Source organism: Mustela nivalis (genome assembly GCF_964662115.1).
Source record: "Mustela nivalis genome assembly, chromosome: 7".
Classification (NCBI taxonomy): Eukaryota; Metazoa; Chordata; class Mammalia; order Carnivora; family Mustelidae; genus Mustela; species Mustela nivalis.
In genome coordinates this window covers 16,989,282-17,013,835 of record NC_139026.1, presented here as the reverse complement: position 1 = coordinate 17,013,835, position 24,554 = coordinate 16,989,282, and the positions used below count along the sequence as shown (strand labels likewise).

Below are 24,554 nucleotides of genomic sequence, written 5' to 3'. Positions count from 1 at the left end.
GGTGGACAAGTTTGGGAAACATTTAGGAAGTAAAACATGTCAGGACTCGATGATGAAATGTATTTGGGGAGGGCATGCAGGACAGAAGAGCGTCAAGGATTACTCCAACATGGTAAATTGAGAGTTTCCGGAAGAGAACCTGATTTGGGGGGGATGTCTGTGAGCTCAGTTTTAGAGGCATTGGGTCTGAGCAGCTTTGGAGACATCACCCAAGTGGACAGTTAAGTTGGTAGTTGGATATGCGGATCTTTGGCTCAGAGGGTGAATGTGGCCAGAGAAATAAGTGTGGGAATCATGTGTACGTGGACAATCACTGAAGCCACCGACATTCGTAATATGCTTGGGGTGAAAGTAGGCATGAGAAGAAAAGAACCATAAAGAACTCAAACACTGAGAAGCCAGGTAGAAAAGGGGGAGCTCACAAAAGAGACAGAAAGGAAGAGCCAGAGAGATGGAAGATGAACCAGGGGAGGTTGTGTCAGCAGCAGTCAAGAGTCCAGCATGTTCGGAAGAGAAGGGCACCACCCAACATACCCATGGGATGTTAAGCAGAGATAGACAAGAACTGAACCTGTTCTTTGGATGACCTGCTCATGATCTTACCTGTTTTTATTGAAGTGCTCATTATTTTCTCACCTAAGGGCATTTTACACTTAATAAAAATATCAATCCTGGGGCGCCTGGGTGGCTCAGTGGGTTAAAGCCTCTGCCTTCAGCTCAGGTCCTGATCTCAGGGTCCTGGGATCAAGCCCCGCATCGGGCTCTCTGCTCAGCAGGGAGCCTGCTTCCTCCACTCTCTCTCTCTGCCTGCCTCTCTGCCTGCTTGTGATCTCTGTCTATCAAATAAATAAATAAAATCTTTAAAAAAAAAAAATCAGTCCTTCGCCCGCCATGTATGTTACAAATATCTTTCCCAGTTATCACTGGTCTTATAACTGTGTTTCTAGTTTTCCGAGTTGTGTTGCTTTGGATTACATGTAGTAATTTCACCAGTTTAGATAGCTTTAATGATTATTTTCTTTGTGATTCACTCTTTTGCTTTCTTGCTTGACTCATTGACATTTTCTTACAGTTTTTTAATGTAAAATTTTATTTATTTACATTTAACTCCAATCATTCTAGAATTTGTTTTGGTGTAATGGTGCAGGTAATTTAACTTTACCAAATAGTGAACCATTATCACAGCACTATTTAGTCCATGATCCTCCTTATCTGAAAAGCTTCTATCATTTATTTATATTTTGTTTATTTATATTTTATTTATATAAAAAAGAGAGAGAGAACAAGCAAGTATGAGCCAGGGGAGAGGCAGAGGGGGAAGGAGGCTCCCCGCTGAGCAGAGAGTACAATGTGGGGCTCAATCCCAACACTCTGGGGATCATGACTTGGATCTCAAGGCAGACACTTAACCGACTAAACCACCCAGGAGCCCCTAATTTTTTTACATCTATACCTGAGTCTATACCCGAGCTTTCTGTTTTGTTCCACTGAGCTATTTCTGCTCCCAGTAGTATTTTTTAAATTATTACAGCTTCATAACAGGTTTAAATAAGTTCATATTCAGGGGTGCCTGGGTAGCTCAGTGGGTTAAGCCGCTGCCTTTGGCTCAGGTCATGATCTCAGGGTCCTGGGATCGAGCCCCTTCCTCTCTCTCTGCCTGCCTCTCTGTCTACTTGTGATTTCTCTCTGTCAAATAAATAAATAAAATCTTAAAAAAAAAAAAAGAAAGAAGTTCATATTCAAATTGCTCTCATTATTTTAAACTCTCACTCTCAGATCTTTTTCCTCCAAGAGCTTTAAAATCATTTTGAAAATTTAGAAATGTTTTTAATCCCATTGAGGTTCCAATTAGAATTGTTTTATATACATAAGTCAACTGTGGAAGAACTGGTAGTTTTACAACCTTGAGTCGTCCCATCCAAGAATATGGTACGTCTCCCTATATACTAAAATTTTGTTTTCTGTAATTCTGAAGCTGCTTTATAAAAATAAAGATCCTGGGGCGCCTGGGTGGCTCAATCATTAAGCGTCTGCCTTTGGCTCGGGTCCTGATTCCAGGGTCCTGAGATCCAGCCCTACATCGGGCTCCCTGCTCAGCGGGAAGTCTGCTTCTCCCTCTCTCACTCCCCCTGCTTGTGTTTCCTCTCTTGCTGTGTCATTCTTTGTCAAATAAATAATAAAATCTTAAAAAAATAAAAATGAAATATAAAAATAAAGATCCTAATATTTCTTATTACCTTTATTCTTAGATATTTCATATTTTCTGTAGCTATTGAAAATTGCATCTTTTGTTCTTTCCATTTTTCTGTAGAGCTTTCTTAAAATTGTTTTTTAATAGGGGCTCCTGGGTGGCTCAGTTGGTCAAGCATCTGCCTCTAGCTCAGGTCACGATCCTGGCATCCTGGGATCAAGCCCTGAGTTGGGTTCCCTGCTTGGTGGGGAGCCTGCTTCTTCCTCTCCATCTGTTGTTCCCCCTGCTTGTTTTCTCTCTCTCTCTCTCTCTCTGTCAAATAAATAAATAAAATACTTAAAAATGTTTTTAAATAAAATAAAATTGTTTTTAATAAACCATTTTGTCCCATTTATCTAAAATATTTAGAAGTTTTCAAAGGCATCAAGGGCAAAACATCCGATATTAGTCATGAAAAGCTGATATTGCCCCATTTCCTACAACCCGCAGACAAGATCCTGTAATTCAATGTATTTACCCTTTGCACTGGTAAGAAAGCCTGACCATTAAAAGCGAAATGATACTCCCCAACCCACCACATCTGCCACCTGGAAGGTAGCCAGCCATCTGTCAAGATGAAGCCATGCTGGGTCCCACCCTTCGGCCACATCTGTTTGTAGTCTGTCTCTTTTGGTGTTTGATTTGTCTAAAAATGCCACTGCCGCCAGAAATGGATTTTCTCCACTTTAATGTGACCTAGGACTCCAGTCAAAACCAAGCTTACCATGTCACAGATAATCTATAAAAATTGAGCCAACCAATTCACAGACCTGTACCCCTGGGGATAAAAATACATTATATGTCTATTTAAAATTTTTTTAATTAATTTAAAATTTTTAAAAAATAAAAAATAAAATGGATTTAAGATACTGTCACTGGTTACAGAAAATTATTAATAAAAACTTTTTAAAAAGTCAAAAAAAAAAATGGGGGCCAACCATCAAAGTTGTCCTGTGGGCTCCAAGCCCTCCCTACTGGCCATCAGTCAGAAACTAACTTGCCAGGATGCATCCCGCCAGGCGGCGGCAAGCGGGCAGGCAGGAAGCACCTGGGGAGAAGCGATTTCCAGACTCAAGAATCTTGCCTTTTCCACCAACCGAACAAGTTAGGGCTCTGGTTCTCGTCACAGCCACCAGGGGGAGCCAAACCACACAGTCGGGCGGCAGGCGCCCTAAGCCAGGCAGGACGTGCATTCTGGTCCTGAGCTGGAGCACAGCCTCCTGCAGCAGAAAGAGACCTCACACACTCCTCCACTCCCGCGGCCGGCTGACGAGCCTACCCATGCTCTCTTGTACCGGTACTGGACTTGCTCAGTTCTTCAGGTTTGTCCCTCTCCCCCTCGACTCGCGGCCCTCCGCCCTTCCTCCACCACGATGTCCCACTCCTTCAGGCTGACCTTCTCGGGAGTGTCTGTTTTACACTCCACCATAAGCTCCATCACGGCAGGAACCCTGTGTCCCGTGGGCTGCGGCAACCCTGGCTTCTAGCGCCAGGCTCACCCTGACGCAGGCACGCAGCACCCACCGCCAGACCGATTCCGAGCATTAGCTGGTCCTCATTACAAGCCTGCCTGCCCAGACCTCGTTATGAGAAGGGAGGATGGGGCTGGATGGGCAAGCCACCCCGAGACTGCAAGACCATAAAACAGGGTTTCTCGAACACCCCTTTGAAAGCACATTCCTGTTTCATGATCTTGCCTCCAGCAGCACCCGAGGAGGCCCCATTGTCTCAGGGCTGTGTGTCGCTACAGAACCACGGTAGGAAAAACAATGTCTGGGGGACCGAGACAGCCAACCAGACCACTGGAATGCCCCCCGGGACTATTATAGGACTCCTGCTATAATTAAGCCCATTCCAATGAATCTGCCATTGCTTTGGTGACAAGTCGTTGGTCTTGTCTCTTCTACAATCAGCCTCCCAAAAGGCGGAAAAGTAAACCTACACAGTCCCAGAGGGACGTCATGAAGCCCCTCCCCCTTCTTCCCCCCAAAATGACCATGGGCTGACTCTGCCAGCCAAGGTGGAGATAAGACATGAAGGTGGACAGCAGCAACGTGCAGCGTGACTTGATCACAGCTTTGCTTTATGAAGACTGGTCAGACAAAGGGCATGAGGGCCTGGAGCCCAGGATGGAGAGGATGCAAGAGGCTGGACCGGGCTGTGACGGGACATGAGGGGTGAGGAAGATGGCAGGTGTCAAAGGCAGTGATGGAGGCCAGGACTCCCTGCTAAGGAGCGTCTCAGGGCCCAGAGTGAGCAGAGACTACCCAGCACAGGATCATGCGAACAGCATGTTTGCAGATCACCAGAGACTTAAAGATGTCTCCGGCCTAATTCAGAGGGACACATTCTGAACTAGACTCATTTACATCCAGAAAATCCTCACACACTGAAATGTTAGGGGATTTCCTCCCACCAGCCAACCCCCAGCCCCCAGGCCTTTCCATCACCATAACAACCACGTTACGACAAGCCGCATGGCATCCTCAGGAAGGACTCTCACCCCCACCCCAGACATCTCCTCTTCTGTGGGTTAGCTGCCAGCTTCCTAGGACACACAGCGCTCCCCCCAAATCCCCCCCCCACCCCGCACCACCCTGCGTCCCCTGTGTCCTTCCCATGCCTACATCCCACGGCACCGATACAATTCCAGACGCATCCTGGCTTTATTCGCCACAGCGGAATCCTCAGACTACCGCTCGGGTCCTACCACCCAGAGGATTCGTGAATTGGAGAAATTCCAGAATTACATAATTCATACACGGTAGTAAGAATATCGACAGCGTGCCTGGAGGGGGCTCAGCTGGTTGAGCATCCGACTCTTGATTTTGGCTCAGGTCACAATCTTAGGGTCAAGAGACTGAGCCCTGCATCAGGCTCTGTGCTTAGCGTGGAATCTGCTTGCGATTCTCTCTCCCTCCCCCTCTGCCCCTCCACTTGTTTGTGCTCTCTCTCTCTCTCTCTCTCAAGTATATATATATATATATATATTTTTTTTAAGATTTTATTTATTTATTTGACAGAGAGAAATCACAAGTAGATGGAGAGGCAGGCAGGCAGAGAGAGAGAGAGGGAAGCAGGCTCCCCGCTGAGCAGAGAGCCCGACGCGGGACTCGATCCCAGGACCCTGAGATCATGACCTGAGCCGAAGGCAGATGCTTTAACCCACTGAGCCACCCAGGCGTCCCGCTCAAGTATATATTTAAAAAAAAAAAAAAAAAAAAGAATACAAGGAAAGGCTACACAGTTAAGGACCAAAAGGGATGCAGGAAAAAACACAGTCCAAATCCAACTCTAATGTCTGGGACACCTTGGGCAACTTACCTCACCTCTCTGAGACTCCGTTTCCTTAGTTTCAACCGAGATATTAGTCGTATTACAGAGATTTTCTTAGAGTTGAACAAAATACATATCAAGTATTTAACTTAGCGGCTGGCACGTGACAAAGATTCAGAATCTTCCTTATGCTCACTAAATGGTAAAACCTTGGGAAGGATTCCGTTCTGAGCGAGTTTTGAATGAGTTGGCCTCATTCAGCGATATGTCAGCAGCGCCCAGTGAGCCCATGGCCCAGGGAAGGTGCGCAGTTACTGCTTGTTAAAAGGATGCATGAACTTATCACTGTTTAAGAAGCCAGGAAATGAAGGGAGAAAGAGACACAGGCGAGGGGACCTCGTATGGAGCACAAAGGGAAGGAGCATTGACCAGAGCGCTGTCCAAATCCAAGCCGTTAGGCTGCACATCGAAGGACAGCTGTCCCAACCCGGATTGGGGCCGAGCTCGACACCAACTGCGTGTCTCCAGGACTGAGTAAGGGGCCGCGGGGTGGGCGAGTTAGGGGCAGCGTGAGCAGACAGAGGGAGACAGAAAGAAGCACAAGTGCGGAACGATTCAGGGTTTGCATGTATTTCGTTTGAACTCTCGGCTGGTCGCTGGTGAGTGCCGCCAGCGGAGCCCGCGGGAGGTGAGCCGTACATTCGGAGAAAAGGGCAAGGCTGGAACGACAGAAGACGAAGATGCTGGGAGTGCACTTGAGGCCATGAGAAAATAGAGAGGAAGAGTCAAAGACGGAGCCTCGGAAAACAGCCACAGCAAGACAGAAAGAGAAGCCGTCTGGACACCGATGCTCTTTCTCCATTTCCTATCTTCGGAAATGGCTGGCTTAAGTTGCAGGTAGGAGTACTCAGAGGTCTGCTGGGATGACCAGAAGTATGTGGGGAAACAGGAGAGCAGGCACTCGTGGCCACGTTACATCCCCGTAAAACGGAACTGAACCACAGCGACTCACGGTACCTGAGAGTGTGTTTCTCTTCTTCACTTTATGGCATTTGTCGGCTTTAATCTTGGCCACCGTGAACAAGTAGGCCTCGGCAGCGTCATATCCAACTTCTGATAACACGTTCCAGTAGTAGATGAGGTGCAGCCTTGTCCAAAAGCTTGGGTTTCGGATCTTCGATAGAAAGTCTGTGATACTTACAACACAACATATTAATGTAAGTCATTTTTGTATTTCGTGTCTTGAAGGGAAGCTATTCTGCTATCTGCCCCATTCCATCAGCCTATTTATAAACTCCTTAACTACTATGACTTTCATAGGTCGCCAGATAAATGTAAGCCTATCACTCTTAAGCACTCAAAGCCATTGCCACTCGTCTGTCCAGGAGGCCGCCTCCTCCAGGCAGGCTCCCCGAATCTCCCAGGCAGAGCAAGCCCCTCCTTCTCCCAAGCTTGCCAGCTCTGTGTCTTTGCTCTAATGAAGCACTGACCCCCATGGGTAGCTCTTCTCTGGCTCCACATGCTCCCCGCCTGACTAGAGCTGCATCCCCAGGGCCTACAAGAGCTGGGATTCAGAGTGAGTCAAGGATACATGTTTGCCAAGGGGTGCATAAGAGGACAAGGGGGGAGGGACAAAGAGGAGTAGAGAGGAGGGAGAAGAAAGAAAGGGACAGGAGGAAATTCGGAGGGTCTAGCAGGATGATGTGACCAATCCTTTATCCTAGCCCATCTACAACCCTTCCTGCCTCTGGAATTGTCCTAACTTTGAGAGGAACCCCATGGAGTCACTCTGAAAGCGGGGTGACCCACTGGAGAGACTCTGGGAATCCGTCAGCCACAGAAGGGGGTTGCCAAACGAGGGGCCCATCCGAAGGAAGGCACAGGTGCTTGACCGGGTTTGTGAATGAAGGAGCCCCCCTTAAGGGACACGTGGGCGTGTCAGCACCGCACTCAGCAGAGGAAGGAGGAGGTGTGCTCCAAGGCCGCCGCGCAGAAGGACGAGCGAGACTTACCTGGGGCTTGAGAGGAAGCTGCACAGGTCGCCCCAGGAGCCGCTCATTTTCATGTGCCACGGCAGCTCCTCGTACACTCTCCAGAAAGCCGTCTGCCGCTGGAAGTATCGGGCTAAGACTCGGTGGAAATATGTCTTCCTGTGATTCGTTGGGTTCTGAAAGGTGTACGGACTGCTTTCTCTGACGGGAGTGAGCACACCTATTGAGAAATCAATCACAGTGGAAGGCATCTGCCTTCTTAGCCCGTGAAAACACTAGAGAACAGCTCTGTGGCCATAATTAGAGATAATGAACAGGGAGTTGGGGGAAAAAAAACCATGAAATATTAAAAATATACCTTCTTTTTTTTTTAATTTTTTATTTTTTATAAACATATATTTTTATCCCCAGGGGTACAGGTCTGTGAATCACCAGGTTTACACACTTCACAGCACTCACCAAAGCACATACCCTCCCCAATGTCCGTCTGAATTTACCAAAGAATTAGAGTTATGATCCCTGACCCAGATTTTGAAAATCTAGGGGACACGCTCATTTTTTTACGCTGTCTTCCCCTCCCCCCAAGAAATGTTCATAATCTACTTTTTTCTATCCTAATTATATGTCATGGTTGTCACCTAAATGAACACTTTCAAATATGTGAGGACACGCAGTTTGGAGAAGTTAGTCTGCCCCTGGGTCTCAGAGAGGCCCAAGGGGAAGCTAAGCAGACTAACGACAGATTGGACACTACGGGCCAGATGTCGGTATTTTCTCCACCAGAGGAGGGATTCCAAGAGATCATACTACCCAGAAATGAGCTCCTTAAACACAAAAGGGTTTTGTTGCATTAAAAGTTTAGAGGTACCTATCCTTGGAAGGTAAAACAGAAGTATTTTAAATTTTCTGCTTGAGGCTTTTTCTCCAAGATGAGTCATTCTGCTGGATGGCCTACCAGGCCCAGCTCTTCACAAGAAGGGGAGCCCATTTGGGGCCCCTGGGTGGCTCAGTTGGTAAGCCTCTGCCTTCAGCTCAGGGCATGATCCTGGGATCCTGGGATCCTGGGATCCAGCCCATTGGGCTCCCTGCTCAGCGGGGAGCCTGCTTCTCCCTTTCCCACTCCCCTTGCTTGTGCTCCCTCTCTCGCTGTCTCTCTGTCAAATAAATAGAATCTTAAAAGAAGAAAAGAAGAAAAAGAAGAAGGAGGAGGAGGAGGAGAAAGGGAGCCCACTGTTCAAATAACCACTCCACATCCATTGGAACAATTTCCTGGTTATCTGTGCACTTGGAGAGACTTCATGCTAGCTGGTGGCAACAGAAGAGCATCTCCCAGCTTTTCTGCTCTCCTCCCTAATTGCCCTTTTCTTTTCCAGCCCCACTAACATGCACGCACACACACACACGCGTACACACACATGGGCACCCACACACAAAGTACGCAAGACCAAGTAATCCTCAGCTCTAGTAGCAGAAGGGGAGAGATGCCTCTCTAGCACAGCCCAGGGATCAAAGCATGCCTCTAGACTAGCCGACGTTCGATAGGAGTAACTTAAGTTACACACTGAATGTAATACCAGAGTATTAATTAATCTCAAAGGAACGGAGCATGCATACACATGCATGGGAAAGAGACTAGTTTGCCCTAAAAGGAAGGATGTGACATTCAGACAAAATATGTCAAAAGATAGCCCTTTACCAAAAATATCATCACAGACTCAAGTCCTCTTGCCCTAGCTTTGGGATCTTTTTTCTCCTTATGGGATGTGTTTGCTTCCCGTGCTCAGGCCCTGTGGAAGTGAATTATTGAAATGACAATTCCCTGTGCCTCCAGGAAAGATGTATTCACGTCCTGATCCCACGGCCTAAAAAGTTGGGTTGGGTTTTGTTGTTGTTGTTGTTGTTGTTTTCTGAAAATAGTGAGTATTGCCAGCAGCGTCTTATTTGGGGGCTCACAGTGCAGAGAAGGGGTACAACCTATACCCAGAATCTTAGCAGCCACACCATGGCCCTTTCGTTCCTGTACCTCCAAGAGTGTTACTGTTCTTTGGGAAAATGAAGAGACTGATTGCTGCAAACCATCGGAGGCCAAGTGAACAGAAGAGCGGGCATCACACCCAGAAGCATCCTCATTCCTCACCCTGCTCTCTTTGCCACGTTATGTAACTTCAGAGGTGGTGGGAATGATGACAATGTAGAAGGGAACAGTGGAAAGTCTTTATCTTTTTAAAAAAGAAAGTGAAAGAGGACATAGTAAACTTCAAAGGAAATTTGCACAGAGCTTAGAACTTTTGCAGAAGCTGTGATTTAAAGGTTTTTTTTAAGTCTTCATACTTATATGAAGACCCTATATGAATAGAGTGGTCTGCCTCTAGGTCAAGTGTCTGTGATTGCCATCGTGTCCCAGGTTCAGATTTACCGTCCTTTCAGAAGTGGATAGAATTTGATTTCAGAATTAGGGTAGAGACTGCTGATGCCTACCCTGTAACCGCATACCTATCTTTGTTAGTGACAGATGCCCACCTTGGTTTAGGGTAGCAACACTCCTGTTGAAACCTTTATTCACCAGCTTCCCTTGTATCTAGTGCAGGTAAGCAACAAAGTTCTGGAAATATAGCGGAAATGTTGGTGGAACCCTGGGAAAACTCCTTAAAAGGAAATGAAAGCCCTTCCTCTTCTCTTCATCCTTCCTGTTGCCTGAAATGCAATGGCTGGAGCTCCAGCAGCCATGCTGCTTCCAGCAGTCATGAACATGAGGTGACCTTGAGCAGTCAAGCGAGTGTATGGATTGGGGGCACAGAAGGAACGGGATCCCAGATCATAATGTGGAGCCTTGAGGGCAGCCTACTTCCAGAAAGTTCTCATGTGAGAGAGTAAACCCAGGTATGGAAGCCATTGATTTCAGGTCTCTGTTACTCACAATGAGGTACAAGTATTAATTTATATCCCCATGTTTATATGTGTTTATAGATTCACTTCTATTTGAGAAATGCCAGCAACAAGATTCCCCTTGTGTGTGAACTTCCCTTTTCTTAACGAGCAGGTACTCGCACAGACTCAAGCCTTACCCAGAAGCTTGTGCTCCACAGCATTCCGCAGGGACTGGTGCCTGAAGTACAGGAGGCCGTTGGGCTTCTCCTGGACCCACTGTCTGGTGGCATTGCGGAAGGCAGCCCAGTGCAACGTGGTCACTTTGTAATGATCCCTGTAGCCCAGCATGTCCAAAATCTGGAATATCTCAACCTCGGTCAGTCCACAATGTGAGATGCTCAGTAAGCACAGAGCATCGGCCACCCAGCCATCCAGCACTGTTAAGACAACAGAATGACAACGATGGCCAAGTAGAAGAGTTCCCAGCTACCAGGCATCATTCTAAATGTTTTATATGACTAACAACTTGTTTCTTTTAATCATCCTATAAGTAGATACTACCTAACCCCATCCCCGTCTTACAAATAAGACAAAGCACAGAGGGGTTAAATAACTTACCCAGATCACACAGAAATAAGTGCAGAACTGGGATTTGAACACAGACAAGCTGGCTTCCAAGCCCAGACTTTCAGGCATTAAGTATCAGCTACACTGTCCCAGCTAACACAGTCATGTGAGCTATGGTTCCAAGCTGGCAAGTTGGCCAATTACTAGACTAGTGAGCAGTCTTTACTGAGATGTGCAAACATCAGATTTGCATTTAGGGCAAGGAGTGGGCCTTCCGCATAGTTGCTATCTTGCCACACATTCACAGACGCCACCCAAGGCAGCTACACACATTACTCATCTGACCCTCGGATTTTTTCGCCATAGCTGGATTTCCCACTGGCTTTATAATCAACCAACTCGAAAGAGACCCTTAAGACCATCAAGACAAATGGTAGGGTCTGCTATCCTAGATGGACTTCCTCTGCTAGGACTGGGGAACGACCCCAAGCACCGGCAATCACTAAACAGAGGCAGCTCCTCTGCCCCAGGTATGCAAGCTTCTTTCAGAGGTTGATCCGAGTCTGACCAAGTTCTTCTTGGACCTGTGGCTGAGTGCCTTGGACTTGAGGAGGGGTCAGTGAGCAGTGCTAGACAGTGAGGGTCAGTCAGCCAGGGAAAGGAGTAGTCCCTCGGGAGACGAGGGCCTGGGCTTTCCTGAACAATGCTGGACAACTAGGGATGGCCATGGGCACAGCCATGCATGACCCTTTGCCTGCGTGACCCTTCTCAGGGCACGGAAATGTTTATTTCACCTTCTTGCAGGTGGGGGAGGGTAGAGTAAATTTGAAATTAATTTTATTTGCAGAAATGCAAACTCTAGAGCAAAAAATGGAGCAGGACAATATGTTGTCATGCCAACCGCTATGTCTCTCAGTCCAAGCATTTTCTGCTTCCTTCCCCACCCCCACATCCCCATGCCTGCTCCACTCTAAATTCATCGTCCTTCAGAGAAGGTTATTGTAGCAGAAACTCAAGTTTCAAAAGAGACCTTTGAAGCTCATAGCAGAGATAAGGGCTTTGAGAATAAACATTCCTTCTCGAAAGACTGACTCTTGAATACCAAAAGACAATCTCCTGACCAACTCATGGAATACATTCTTTAACCACAAACGGACTCAGACAGTTACAGGATGAGCTAAGGAAGACTGAACCGAGAAAGGAGGAGGAAGCCGTGAGGAAAGAGAGCCATGGCGTTGCTCAGGCAGGTTTCCGTGAAGGGGCCTGTGCCGTCCCCTGAACCCAGGCTGTGAGCAGCGAGAGAGGACCCATGAGACAGATGCGCTTGGGGACCCAGGAGTACAGAGAGCTTGCACTCTGCTTCCCATCAGGGGTCTGAAAGTCAGAAGCTCTGCAGATCTCATGATGCCATCAGAACCAGACAGCAGAAACTGCTATGGGGCGACCTACAGAGCCAGGAGCTCCCAGGGTATGGGGAGTAACCAACGTGCCCTGTCAGGAATGCTGACTACCCACGAGACGGTAGGCTCCAGAAGGGTGTAGATGTTAGTGGGGCCTCCTCACGTTAAGATGAGGGAAAGGGGCGGCTGACGGCAGCATAGAGCGACCAATCCAAGGACAGATGGGAACACAGGTGTCCTAGAGGATGCCAAAACCGGAGGAACGTGGGGCGCCTGGGTGGCTCAGTGGGTTAAAGCCTCCGCCTTCAGCTTGAGTCATGATTTCAGGGTCCTGGGATCGAGTCCCATGTTGGGCTCTCTGCTTGGTGGGGAGCCTGCTTCCCCCCCACCCCCGCCTCTCTGCCTACTTGTAACCTCTGTCTGTCAAATAAATAAATAAAATCTTTAAAAAAAAAAAAAAACTAGAGGAACGTCCGTTAACTGCACACCATCTGGGGCCATGACCACTTCAGTGGAAGACAGCAGGGACAGAGGACAACCAAGGACACCCAGCACCAAGGGCCTCAGATTTAAGGTCAACCCAAAAGGAGACACAGGAAGGACACAAATCCTCGCTTGCCTGAAGAACACCCTAATCTGTCTGAAAACAAGCTAAATTGATATAATTCACCTAGATTAACTGAATTAGGTTCCTGCCAAAACTTGGACTATAGGCTCAAAAGAACTGAGTTATAGAAATAATAAAGGCCAAGGAGGTCTGGGTGGCTCAGTCGGTTAGGCCGCCAACTCTAGGTTTGGGCTCAGGTCATGATCTCAGTCCTGAGATCGAGACCCACATGGGGCTCTAGGGTCAATGCAGAGTCTGCCTGTCCCTCTCTCTCCACCCCTCCCTCTCTCTCTCATTCTCTGTCTTGCTCATAAATAAAATATTTTGAAAAAAGAAAGAGTAAAGGCCCATTCCTCAGACTCCTGAAAAATGTGCCTCATACAGTGCTCTTTACAGTCAACACAGAGCTCCCTACACAGGGGCGCTGGATTTAGCAAATTAAAATACAGAGAATGCAGTTAAATTTGAACTTCAGATAGCCAACAAATTAATTTTTGGTATAAGTAGGGTCTGTGCAATAACTTGGGATCCACTTCTAATGAAATTTTTTATTTCTGATTCGACTAATTTTTAGTATAAATACATCCCATGCAATAAGTGCACATACTTTTACGAAAAGATTATTTGTTCTTTATCTGAAATTCCAATTTGACTGGGCATCCTGTATTTTCTCTGACAGCCTTATCCGTATGCCCTCCTCCTCTGGGTGGCCCGCCATACATCTTTCTCCCCGTGGGCTCCAGCTCGTTGTCAATACTGGCTAACCCCTACCTTCTCCTGAAGCCACGGTGTCTGAATTGGCCCTTTTTGGCATGAAAGTCCAGCTGTAGTCTTCAATCCAGCGTTTCAGAATCAGTTCCCAGAGCTCCTGAATGGAGACCACCTCCAAGTACTCCTTCAGACACTGGTACTCGTCTCGGTAGATTCTACATTCTCTCAGCTCATTTGCTAGGATCGTGAGTTTTAAAGGATTCAGGTTTGTTCTTTTCCTCGAAGGGTGTCTGGTCTGTCGGAGGGGGTCTCTGCTGGGAATGAAGAGATACTGTCTAAAGATGTTCAGTTTCACCTCTTCATCTCCTGCGCTCAGGAGCTCCACGGTCCTCACATCCGGGCGCGCGCACAGCGACTTGTAGGACAGGCTGGAGGAGACGGTGCTCAGGATAAGTTTGCACTGAGGAGGCACTGAGCTCGGCAGCCAAGAGAAATCCTTCGCCTGAGGGAGAAAGTCAAAGACATCTGAAATCTTTAAAGACTTTAAAACTACTTGGTTGCTGGTTTTTAGGGGCGTCTGGGTGGCTCAGTGGGTTAAAGCCTCTGCCTTAGGCTCAGGTCATGATCCCAAGGTCCTGGGATCAAACCTCACATTGGGCTCTCTGCTTAGCAGGGAACCTGCTTCCTCCTCTCTCTCTCTCTCTCTCTCTCTCTCTCTGACTGCCTCTCTGCCTACTTGTGATCTCTGTCTATCAAATAAATAAATAAAATCTTAAAAAAAAAAAAACTACTTGGTTGCTGGTTTTTAAACTCAGCACAGCTGGAATAGAAGGAGTTAGTACAGGGTAAAGGCTGGGATTAACGTTATGAACAATAAGCCGGACGGTAAACAATACAGTGGTAATACCCACTCTCACCCCACAGAACTATATTTGACTGACACCCCCCCGTGATGAATTTGATACCACAGATGCAACCTCCAAAAAGAGATTCCTATAAGCAAGGAATCCGACAGGTCGTAGGCTTCCGAAGAATGACCTACAGTGCTGGCCAAAGGAAACCCTAAGAGTGAAAACCGAACCACTGAACTGAAAAAGAGAACACTGTTTGATGCTGAAGAATCGTCGCTTTATACAACAGTACTATCGTAAGTTAAATGGTTTTATTTGGGAATCAAATGAACACCTAATCAAATCTTTTTAGGTTCCTCTAAAAGCCTCTCCCACCCCGAGCAATGATTATGATAATAATAAGAGCAACTAGCAAACACTGACCGCTTACTCTGAGCCAGGCACCGTGCTGAACGTGTCTTCAGGCACTCCATTAGCTAGAGATTATTATTTTGGGGGTCTTCTGATAATTTGCCTTCTCTCAGGGGCCTTACAGACAGATCCAGGTGAGACTGGTCCTCCCAAAACAAGTTAATTCCCAGAGGCGGTGGATAGCTTGCCTGGAATGTGCCTGTATGAACAGACCAGCAGATCCAAGACCACACCCCCACCACCTTCTTCTCCGCCTCTCACTCACTAATCCCACATCTCCCTGACCTACATCATCCCAGCACCAGAGCCAGAAACCAGGGACAGTCCCTATGCCACAAAGTCTGCCAGAACTGTGCATCCTGAATGATTTACTCTGCCTTTCCCATGGGAATCCCCACAAAGGCTTTGGCCTGGGCCTTCTCCTGGCTCCTGTCTTCTGCCTCCTGGCCACCGTGAGACTTCCCGCGGGGCCCTGTATGACATGGAGTATCTTCTTCTCTTGGGAAATGCAAGTCATAATTTCTTCCTTCAGTGGCACTGGCTTCTCCATGCCAGCACTCAGTCATCCTCCTATAAATCAAACCCCGGGTATAATTTTAACACACCAACTCACTGAGTCCTCCTAACAACCCTCCTGAAAGGCAGAGGGGGAAACTGCAAAACAGAGAGGCTAAATGTCATATCTAACTCATTCTGATAGTAAGCAGCAGGGCTGAGATTGAAACCAAGGGTCTGACTCCCCAGGCAAGCTCCCAACCACTGCACGACACTGGTGCAGGTAATATCCTAGGACATCTAGGATAGCCTGTCCTCCTCCAACAGACCTCTACCTGGAGCCCTTCTTTCAGGGAGCCTTCCCCAAAGACCAAGTGCCTTCATTAGAGGCTCTCACGGCGCTACATACAGACCCTTGGCAGCCCCTGTTACAACTGTAATTCTATACTCATTGGTGTAATCGTGTCATTAACATCGGCCGTCCCTTGCCAGAATGAAAGTCCTGCTGGTTTGCAGGAACCACGTCCAACTCTGCTTATGGTGCTTTTCCCATAGTGAATGGTCAATAGTTACTTGTTGAATTGATGGTGGCCGCTGTGTATTAAATTAAAGAGCAGATTACAAAACAAAATGGTATGTAACTTCATTTACATAAGCTTCAATGAGTGTGTATAGACATCCATGGAAAAAAGAAGGGTCTGCTCCCAAATGTTGAGCAGTGGGGAGACCGTGAGTATACCTGATTTTCTGTGCTCTTCTTCTTTCATCATATTCTCTATGAGAAACATAGATTATTTGTAAATTACTGACATAATTTACAATTTCATGTGTGTTTAAGTTTTAGAGAAATTGCTTCACAAAGTAATGGCTGATACCAAGGTGATTTAGAGTTTCCATGGATCCAATATTACCTCAAACAGGATAAAAACTAAGGAGCAACCAATTTGGTATGTGCAAAACCAGTGTAGATGAGGCAGATCAAAATACACAACATAAAGAAAATACTCGGGGCCCAATAAATGCTTGATAAAAGTATAAAACAGCGAGAGCGGGAGTAAAGCCCAAGTAGGAGTAAAGGTCACAGTTTCTAGAACCAGACCACCCACATGTGAGTTCCCAGTCTACCACCCACTTCAGATGTTCCATAAAGCCACCTAACATCTCCTCATGCTGTCCCCTCTGCATAAGCAAGAATGATGATCACAGTCTCTCTTCCACAGAGTTCTTCCGAGAATTCTCTGTGTTCATACTTCTAAAGTTCCTAGAAGGGTGCCTGACCCACTATAAGTGCCACCAGAAGTATTTGTTCAATAAAATGGAGAGCAGTGACCATAAGCAAAGTCGCCTGTAGATACAGATACGCCATGCAATGGAAAGATGTTACGTACGTTCTAAATTATGGTTTTTTCTTTTTATAAAACAGCAATAAAATAAGTATGATTTTAAAAAAGAGATTACCTTCTGTCCTGAGATCCCATAAATGCCAATCAATTCTTCGATTCCATCTAGGACAAGTATACAGGGCTTTAAACTGATGGAAGCCATGAAGACTTCCACAAGAAGTGGAAAGACCAAGATGTTTGAGTCTTCGTTAAGAATATCGGTTTCAAGCTGAGTACCTAGAGCATAGGAATTTGCTCAGATTAGGCAAAAATGCTTCCATCGCTGCTAGAATATGTTAATGGGATGGGGAGGCGGAAGGGGTTGGGAACAATGAGTGCTATTCACAGCTGTACAGCTGACACATATAGGTATATGTGTGATTAGCAGCCTAAAAATATTCAACCCAAAAAAGATAATGGCATTTACCACCAGATGTCTCCTATACATTTTCAGGATTGTATATAAAAAATTATTTTGTATGATCCAAAGCATTACTCTCGTTCTCCAAAATGCAAAAATAGATCATGTTACAAAGAGTTGGATGAGGAGAAAGAAGCCAATCTATGTGGTCTGCGAAGTTTCTGTAGCTCTGTAATGTCAGGGGGCACTTAAAGCGCCTTGACCACCTCCCCAGGCGGTACAGCCATGCACCCATGCATCACGTCCCCAAGCCCCCGCCTGGTGCCTAGTAGGCTGCTCGCTCCTTGCCCACATTAAATCTGACATAACCTATCCTAAATTACTCTACCCACAATATTGGCCCCCAGACCTTGGAATCTGGAAATTATTGGGGAGAATTAGGCAACAAGCCAGCAAAGCTAGAGAATTAAGAGGACAAACTTTCAAACTCTATTAAGTGACATAATAGTAGCCACCCAAAATGGTAATCAGCTACCTAATATTCTTTTTTTTTTTTTTAAGATCTATTCATTTATTTTGGAGAAAGAGAGAGAGAACACGTGTGTGAGGGGGAGCAGTGGGAAGAGGGAGAGGGAGAGAGAGAGAGAACCTTAAGCAGACTCCATGCCCAGCATAGAGCACGACACAGGGCTCTCGATCTCATGATCCTGTGATCACAACCTGGGCCAAAATCAAGAGTCTGATACTCAACCAAGACATCCAGGCACCGCCCCGCAACTACCTAATATTCTAAAGGCATTTTAGCACATACAACTTTGATCTTGCTTTTTCAAAGCCAGTATTTGAAAATTTAAGTATATTAGAATCTAGAAAATCAAGTTATACAAAGAAGCTTTAATGGATTTAGCCTCTCAGATGCATTAAGATTCGGTTAGAAGCACTGAGAATAATTACACTTAACAACTACTTACAGGCTGCCTGTTATGTGCAAGGTGCTGAGCTAGCAGCCAAGAGGAGATAAAATGATCTATAATATAACATCAAGGAGTTAAGGAAGGTGAAAACGGGTTCTGTACATGAATAACCATGTTTGAAGGCAGAATACGAGACTTCAGTTTACTGGAGTTTGATACAGAACCATCACAATATGGAAGAGCTGCACGCAGAAGACATTTGAGATGAGTCTTGGAGAATGCACAGCTAGAGACAAGGACAAGAGGATATCCAGCAAGATAAGGCAGAGGGAAAGGAAGGAAAGTACATGAACATTCAAAAAACAGGAAGCTGATTCGAGCAGTGGAACTCAACAGGGGAGGCCCCGAAGATTTTAGACATCCTACAACACAGGACAGTCACCCACAATTAAGCTGTGTGTCCTGGTGTCCACCTGACTTTCAAATGTTCTGTCAGTCCCATAAGGGGGGAAACTTTAGTAATTACCACACCTAGAAACCCACTCCATTTTCATGCAAATGCAAAATAATTTGCAGATTTATGGGGCGCCTGGGTGGCTCAGTGGGTTAAAGCCTCTGCCTTCAGCTCAGGTCATGGTCTCAGGGTCCTGGGATCGAGCCCTGAGCCCTGCACCGGGCTCTCTGCTCAGCAGGGAGCCTGCTTCCTTCTCTCTCTCTGCCTAACTCTCTGCCTACTTGTGATCTCTGTCTGTCAAATAGATAAATAAAATCTTTAAAAATAATAATAATAATAATTTGCAGATTTAAAACACATGGAATTTTCTAGGAATACAACTACCATGTAATGTGATGGAAGATGAAGTATTCCTTCGTCTGAAATGATACCAAGACTTTTTCACCACTTCAGAAAATCACAACCCTGAGAGGAATATCACTCATGATGCTCGAACCTTGACTATAACACACCTGGGCCAGTCCGCCCGACATCTATTGCTTCCACGGTCATTTCCATAGAGAGCCAGGCACCTGCCTAATCCACTGTGGCCTCCGCCGAAATCATCACTGAGCACTTATATATTGAAGAACATGTTATTTTATAATAAACTACTTTATCTTTCTCTTTTACATTGGAGTAGAGGGTAGCATGGGTCTTCTTGTTATTGAGGTAGAAATTACATATAATATTATATTAGTTTCAGGCATACGACATAATGATTCGATATTTGTATACACTACAAAATGATCACCACCATTAGTCTGGTTACCATTCAGCACCAGACAGATACAAAATCATTTTTTTCAGAGCACTTGGCTGGCTCAGTCATAGGGTATGTGGCTCTTAATTTCAAGTTTGTGAGTTCAAATCCCATCTTGGGCATGGAGCCTACTTAAAATTTTTTTTGAAAAGAATTTTAAACTAATACATTTTTGGGGATAAGAATTTTTAAGACGTACTCTTACCCAGTTTTAAATGTGCAATACAGTGTTATTAACTATAGTCACCATGCTATACATAATATTCCCAGCACTTATCTTACAACTGGACATACTGATTTTTAAATATATTTTTATATTAGCAAATGGCCATAAAATTAATGACCTGAAGGTTGTATATGAATGTGAGACATAAAGGAGGAGAAGGAATCAAAAAAGATAGGGGCACCTGTCTGACTCAGTCAAGGGAATGTGCAACTCTTGGTCTCAGGGTCATGAGTTCAAGTCCTAAGTTGGGTGTAGAGATAATTTTTAAAATATGTCTTTAAAAAAATAAAGATGGTTTGTGCTTGTGGCACACAATAAAACATATTTTTCAAGAATGGGAAGAGAACATTTAATCTTGGTGCTTTCATCCTTCCGGGTATTTGGGGAATTTTTTTTTCCCCCAAATCTTTAACGTATGGGCAATATCAAGACTCTAGGCCTTAGGTAACTGAAGTTTAGAGCAGGAGGGATTCTGGAAATCACGTAGTCTAGTCCAAATCCTCATTTCGTAGGTGAGGACACAGGCCTAGGAAGGTGAAGAAACTTGAACACAAATCAATGGGAGCTTTAAAAACACCAATTTGCTAATAGTTTTCCTTCAGGTAACACATCATCATTTAAAGACCACTCCATTTGAGTTTTCAAGCTGCATGGGTCGCTACCACCGCGTACGGTTCACCAGCAGTCATAAGCAGAGGGCACGCACTGCTCACCTCTTGCGTGAAGCTGGTGGACACTAAGACACAAAACGGAACTACATGAACCTCAGGAAATACACACAGCCTGATAATCATAAAGCATAATATCATTCAGAATAAACAGCAAAAAAAAAATAACCCCAGACAAAAAAGGGGGGGAAAACCCCTCAAAGAGGACACCCACAGGTTGATAACTGTATACACAAAGGAAAGCATGGGTTCAGTGTTTTAAAAATCCCATTGGGGGTGATTCAAATGATTTTTTCCTCAAAATAATATTGGAGATAGTCAGAATTACTAGGAGTGGAAAATGATCCTAAACATGTCTCTTTATTCTGTTAGTGTCAAACTATCTCTACTCAGTGACAGTGGCCTATTGCCTAATTTAAATGGTGACATCTCAAGTGTTGGAAGACCCAGTCAGGATAGGTAAATTTATGGGGAGAGGAAAAAAAGTTGATTGATACAATTTCAAAATACCCTGTAACAAAAGGACTTAGTGATTGATTTTTTTTTTTTTTTTTTTTTCCGTCTAGGGCAGTGTTAATCTCTTGCCATTCAATAAGGATTTACTGAGAACCTTCTCTATTAGTCAGGCTCTGTGTCAGGCACAGAGTGGGACAATATCCAATAAAATAGACATGGTTCAAACACATATGTTATTTTTGATGTTTATATGCATGAGTATGATGTTTATTATTTTTAAGCTAAGCTTTTTCTCTTGTTTGGAAAAATAAACTTTTCTGTGCCACAGTGGGGGAAAAAAAAATAGACATGGCTCCGTGCACCCGCAGGACTGTAAGGGATACAGTAACACATATAATAACAGGATCTCCAGGATGCCAAGCTCAGTCTTTGCAAGGAGACACCCACACAAACTAGAATACAATGGGACTGGGGCTGTCCTTGCCACTTGGTCAAAGTTAGAGGTAAAGGAGGAAGGCCTCTATTAGGCTCTCACTGGGAGGGTGCTCTTTATTATTTTTTTAAAGATTTTATTTTTAAGTACTCTCTATACCCAATGTGGGGCTCGAACCCATGACCCCAAGTCAGCCAGGCCTAGGGCTTAGGGCACAAGGCTTAGCAAGCCCTACCAAGAAGTCCTGCTCGTATTTCTGCCCATTCCACATCACCAATTTGAGTGCAGACTCTGGGGAACTGAGGCTAGGAGAGAACCCGATGGAAATCACTCAAAAAGCAAAGTGTCCCTCTGTTGGTTCAAGGAGGCAAGACAGAGCAGTACAAAGGAGGAGGGGTCTGGAGCTGGGTGAAGACCTGAGTCTGAACCTGGGCTGTGCCCACACATGCCCCGTCTGTGCATCTGTGGAGAGAGTGCTGGCTGCTGACAACTAAATACGACGCTGATAAAGTCCTTAGTACAGAGCCAGCACTCAGAAAGCAGAGTCAGTAAATAGAACTCATTGTTCTTCGGGCTGCCCCGGGGGTTGTGGGGGTAACAGGAGGAAACATGTAAACAAAAAAGTCAGTGAAATAAGTCAAGCTGAGAGAGTCAATTATCATATGGTTTCACTTATTTGTGGAGCATAACAAATAGCATGGAGGACAGGGGGAGATGGAGAGGAGAAGGGAGTTGGGGGAAATGGGAAGGGGAGGTGAACCATGAGAGACTATGGACTCTGAAAAACAATCTGAGAGGTTTGAAGTGGGGGCGGGGGGGGAACCAGGTGGTGGGTATTATAGAGGGCACGGATTGCAGGGAGCACTGGGTGTGGTGCAAAAATGATGATACTGTTATGCTGAAAATAAATAAAAAATAAATTAAAAAAAGAAAAGAAAAGAAAGAAAGAAAGTCAGCCGCTCTCCCCTGACCTTCAGCGAAGCACGTCACAGAACATCAGCGGCAGGCGAGGGGCGTGGGAGTGGGGAGAGCGGGCTCCGGGCAGTTCTCGCTGCAAGATTCCTCTATCCCGGCAAGCAGAGGCGAGGACCGAGCAGCAGAAACCGGAACTTCACAGGGCACGTGTCGGGGGTCCCTTCTAAAGAGGGCGCTCGCAGGAGCTGCGACTGCACCCCGCGGAGGCAGGCGGCCCTGGGGAACCGCTCTGCAAAGAAGCTGAATGTGCCCCCAAGCCCTTGACCTCCCGCCAGCTGTGTTCTCGGCCGCGGCTCCCCCTCTCCTGCCTGCATCCTCGCACCCAGGCGTAGCCCAGCTTCCCGGCTGCAGAGGCTAAAACGGAGCGCGGTGCTTCCCCTCAGCCTCCGCCCTGGCTGGGCTCCCCTGCAAATCCTGCATTGCTGCTCCCTCCCCGAGTCTAGCTACTGAATAGAAGTTTCTTGTTTCCCTTAGCAGTCCCCTGCTCGCTGCCTCTTTCTCTAGCTCAGGGAGGACCACTCACTCTTCGTCACCATCATCATCACCGCAACAACACAATCACACAATCACACTAACGGGGACTGTGTGCCAGGGACTCTTCTCAGTATTTAACCTGCAGAATCTCCCACTCCTCACACAGCCTGACGTAGGCACTGTTAGTCCCACCCCCGTCTTCAGAGGAGAAACTGGGGCGCACGTAGCTTAAGCAAACTGCCCCAGAGCACACAGCCAGCAAGCAGCAGCTCCGGCTTGGAAGACGAAGGAGGGCCTAGTGCAGAAGCACAGCCCTTGCCCTTGGCCCTGGGCTGGTTGTGAGGTGGGGGCCTCCTTTCAGGGACACAAGGTGCCACTGAGGGTTTGCTAGTCACTGGCCGTTCCTGAATGGATTCTGCACTGTCAACCTCAAGATCTGTTTGTTTTGAAAACAGCAGTTGTTTTTCTCAGGAGCTTTCAGCATCTAAAAATACACTCATTAAAATCACAATTCGCTTTGGGAATAAAATCGTAACTGGGCTTCTTCGGTGGAGTTCATCTTCTCAGCCTGGCCAGACTGAACTCCCCTGGGGCTGTGGCTGAGTGGGATGGGTGGTTGTCCTCTAGAACAAGTCGCACCTGCTGCTACTGATTTTTATTTTACCCAAGTTCCACGCCCTGGGGAATGCAACCGCAGAGGACTCATGCCCGCGCGCCTACTTGTGCACAGATACACACACACACACACACACACACATACACACACATGCACACAAAGGAGCTCAGATATCTGGCCCATCATATAGAGATAATACACGTCCATCAAAACTCATTCTGGGACCCACATACCCACTCAATACCCAAATGCACGCTTGGGTACAAGCCCCACGTAAGAAGAGATGAGTTCCCTAAAATGGGCAGAGTCAGATACGCAAATACACAGCAGACAGCCAATAATAATAATAGCTGATACTTATCAGGGCTTACTCCATGCCAAGCACTGGGCTAAGTGTCTTTATTTTTCATACTTTACCTTAGTTAATCTTCTCAACTACCTACAAGACATTTCTTCTATTATCCACATTTTACAAACAGGAACACGGACCACCGTGAGTTAAAATAACTCACAGAAGCTCACACAGCTAATAAGTAGCAGTTGGGCTCCCCGGCTGCTCCTAGAACAGAGGTAGATCCCACATAATTGTTACCATTCCCCATGCACACCTTGTATATTAGCTAGCTCTCATCCAAAGCAGAACTCTTTTGATTGCCCTCAAAACGTGCTGTCCCCACCCCACTGATAATGTCCCATCTCAGTTCACAGCCCTCACCATCTGTCTTACTTCCCAAAGGTATCCTCAATACCTCCTGACCTTCAAGCTCCACATTTAGTTCCTCAGGAGACTCAGTCCAATGAAAGCCCTCCAGCTCCTCCGCTACTGCCCTCCCCAAAGAACCCCCATCACTTGCTGGGACCATTGCAATAGCCTGTAATGAGCCTCTACACTTGCTCCCTACATCCATTTTCCATACATCAGACTGACAGATCTTTTCCAAGTATCAATCATTCGAGCCACTCACCTGGTCAAGATCCTCCACTGCCCTCCCACTGTACTCAACAGAATCTGAACCTAGCATTCTGTGCAAAAAAGCCAAGACCCGAAGTGGTCTGGTCTTCGCCTTCTGCTCCGTCTGGTAGGGCTCCCCTGCCAGCCACACTGACCTGCTTTTCTTTCCAACTCACCTTTGTTTCTGGCTTAGGACCTGTATTACCTTAACTGTTCTCTCTGCCTGTAACATTTTAATCTCCATGTGGTTAGCTACTCCGTGTCTGTGAGAGCTCCACAGAGTATAGCAGAGAGCTACTTAAGGATAAGTCCATGCTCCCCCTTCTGGGATAGAGTCAGCATTTTGTCCCCATTTGACCCTCAGTGTGGCCATGTAGGCCCATGGTGGCCAAGTTATTGCCAAAAGAATGACACATGAAGTGATCTGCATCACT

At 46.2% G+C, this 24,554-nt stretch overlaps 1 protein-coding gene across 6 annotated transcripts in view; it reads right to left on the bottom strand.

Moving 5' to 3' along the window:
- Positions 1-6,247: 6,247 nt before the first annotated feature.
- LOC309868906 (putative tetratricopeptide repeat protein 41) overlaps positions 6,248-24,554 on the bottom strand; it is a 40,927-nt gene continuing 22,620 nt past the window's right edge. For 4 of the 6 annotated variants that reach the window (XM_082739062.1, XM_082739064.1, XM_082739065.1 and 1 more), the window contains exons 5-9: positions 16,866-17,026; positions 13,711-14,152; positions 10,563-10,802; positions 7,519-7,717; positions 6,248-6,702 (exon numbers count right to left, since the gene is read on the bottom strand). In XM_082739062.1, coding sequence (XP_082595188.1) covers positions 6,414-6,702; positions 7,519-7,717; positions 10,563-10,802; positions 13,711-14,152; positions 16,866-17,026 — 1,331 coding nt within the window. In that variant the 3' untranslated portion in view covers positions 6,248-6,413. The remainder of the gene's footprint in view (positions 6,703-7,518; positions 7,718-10,562; positions 10,803-13,710; positions 14,153-16,865; positions 17,027-24,554) is intronic. The other 2 variants (XM_082739066.1, XM_082739067.1) reach the window with 1 other exon arrangement.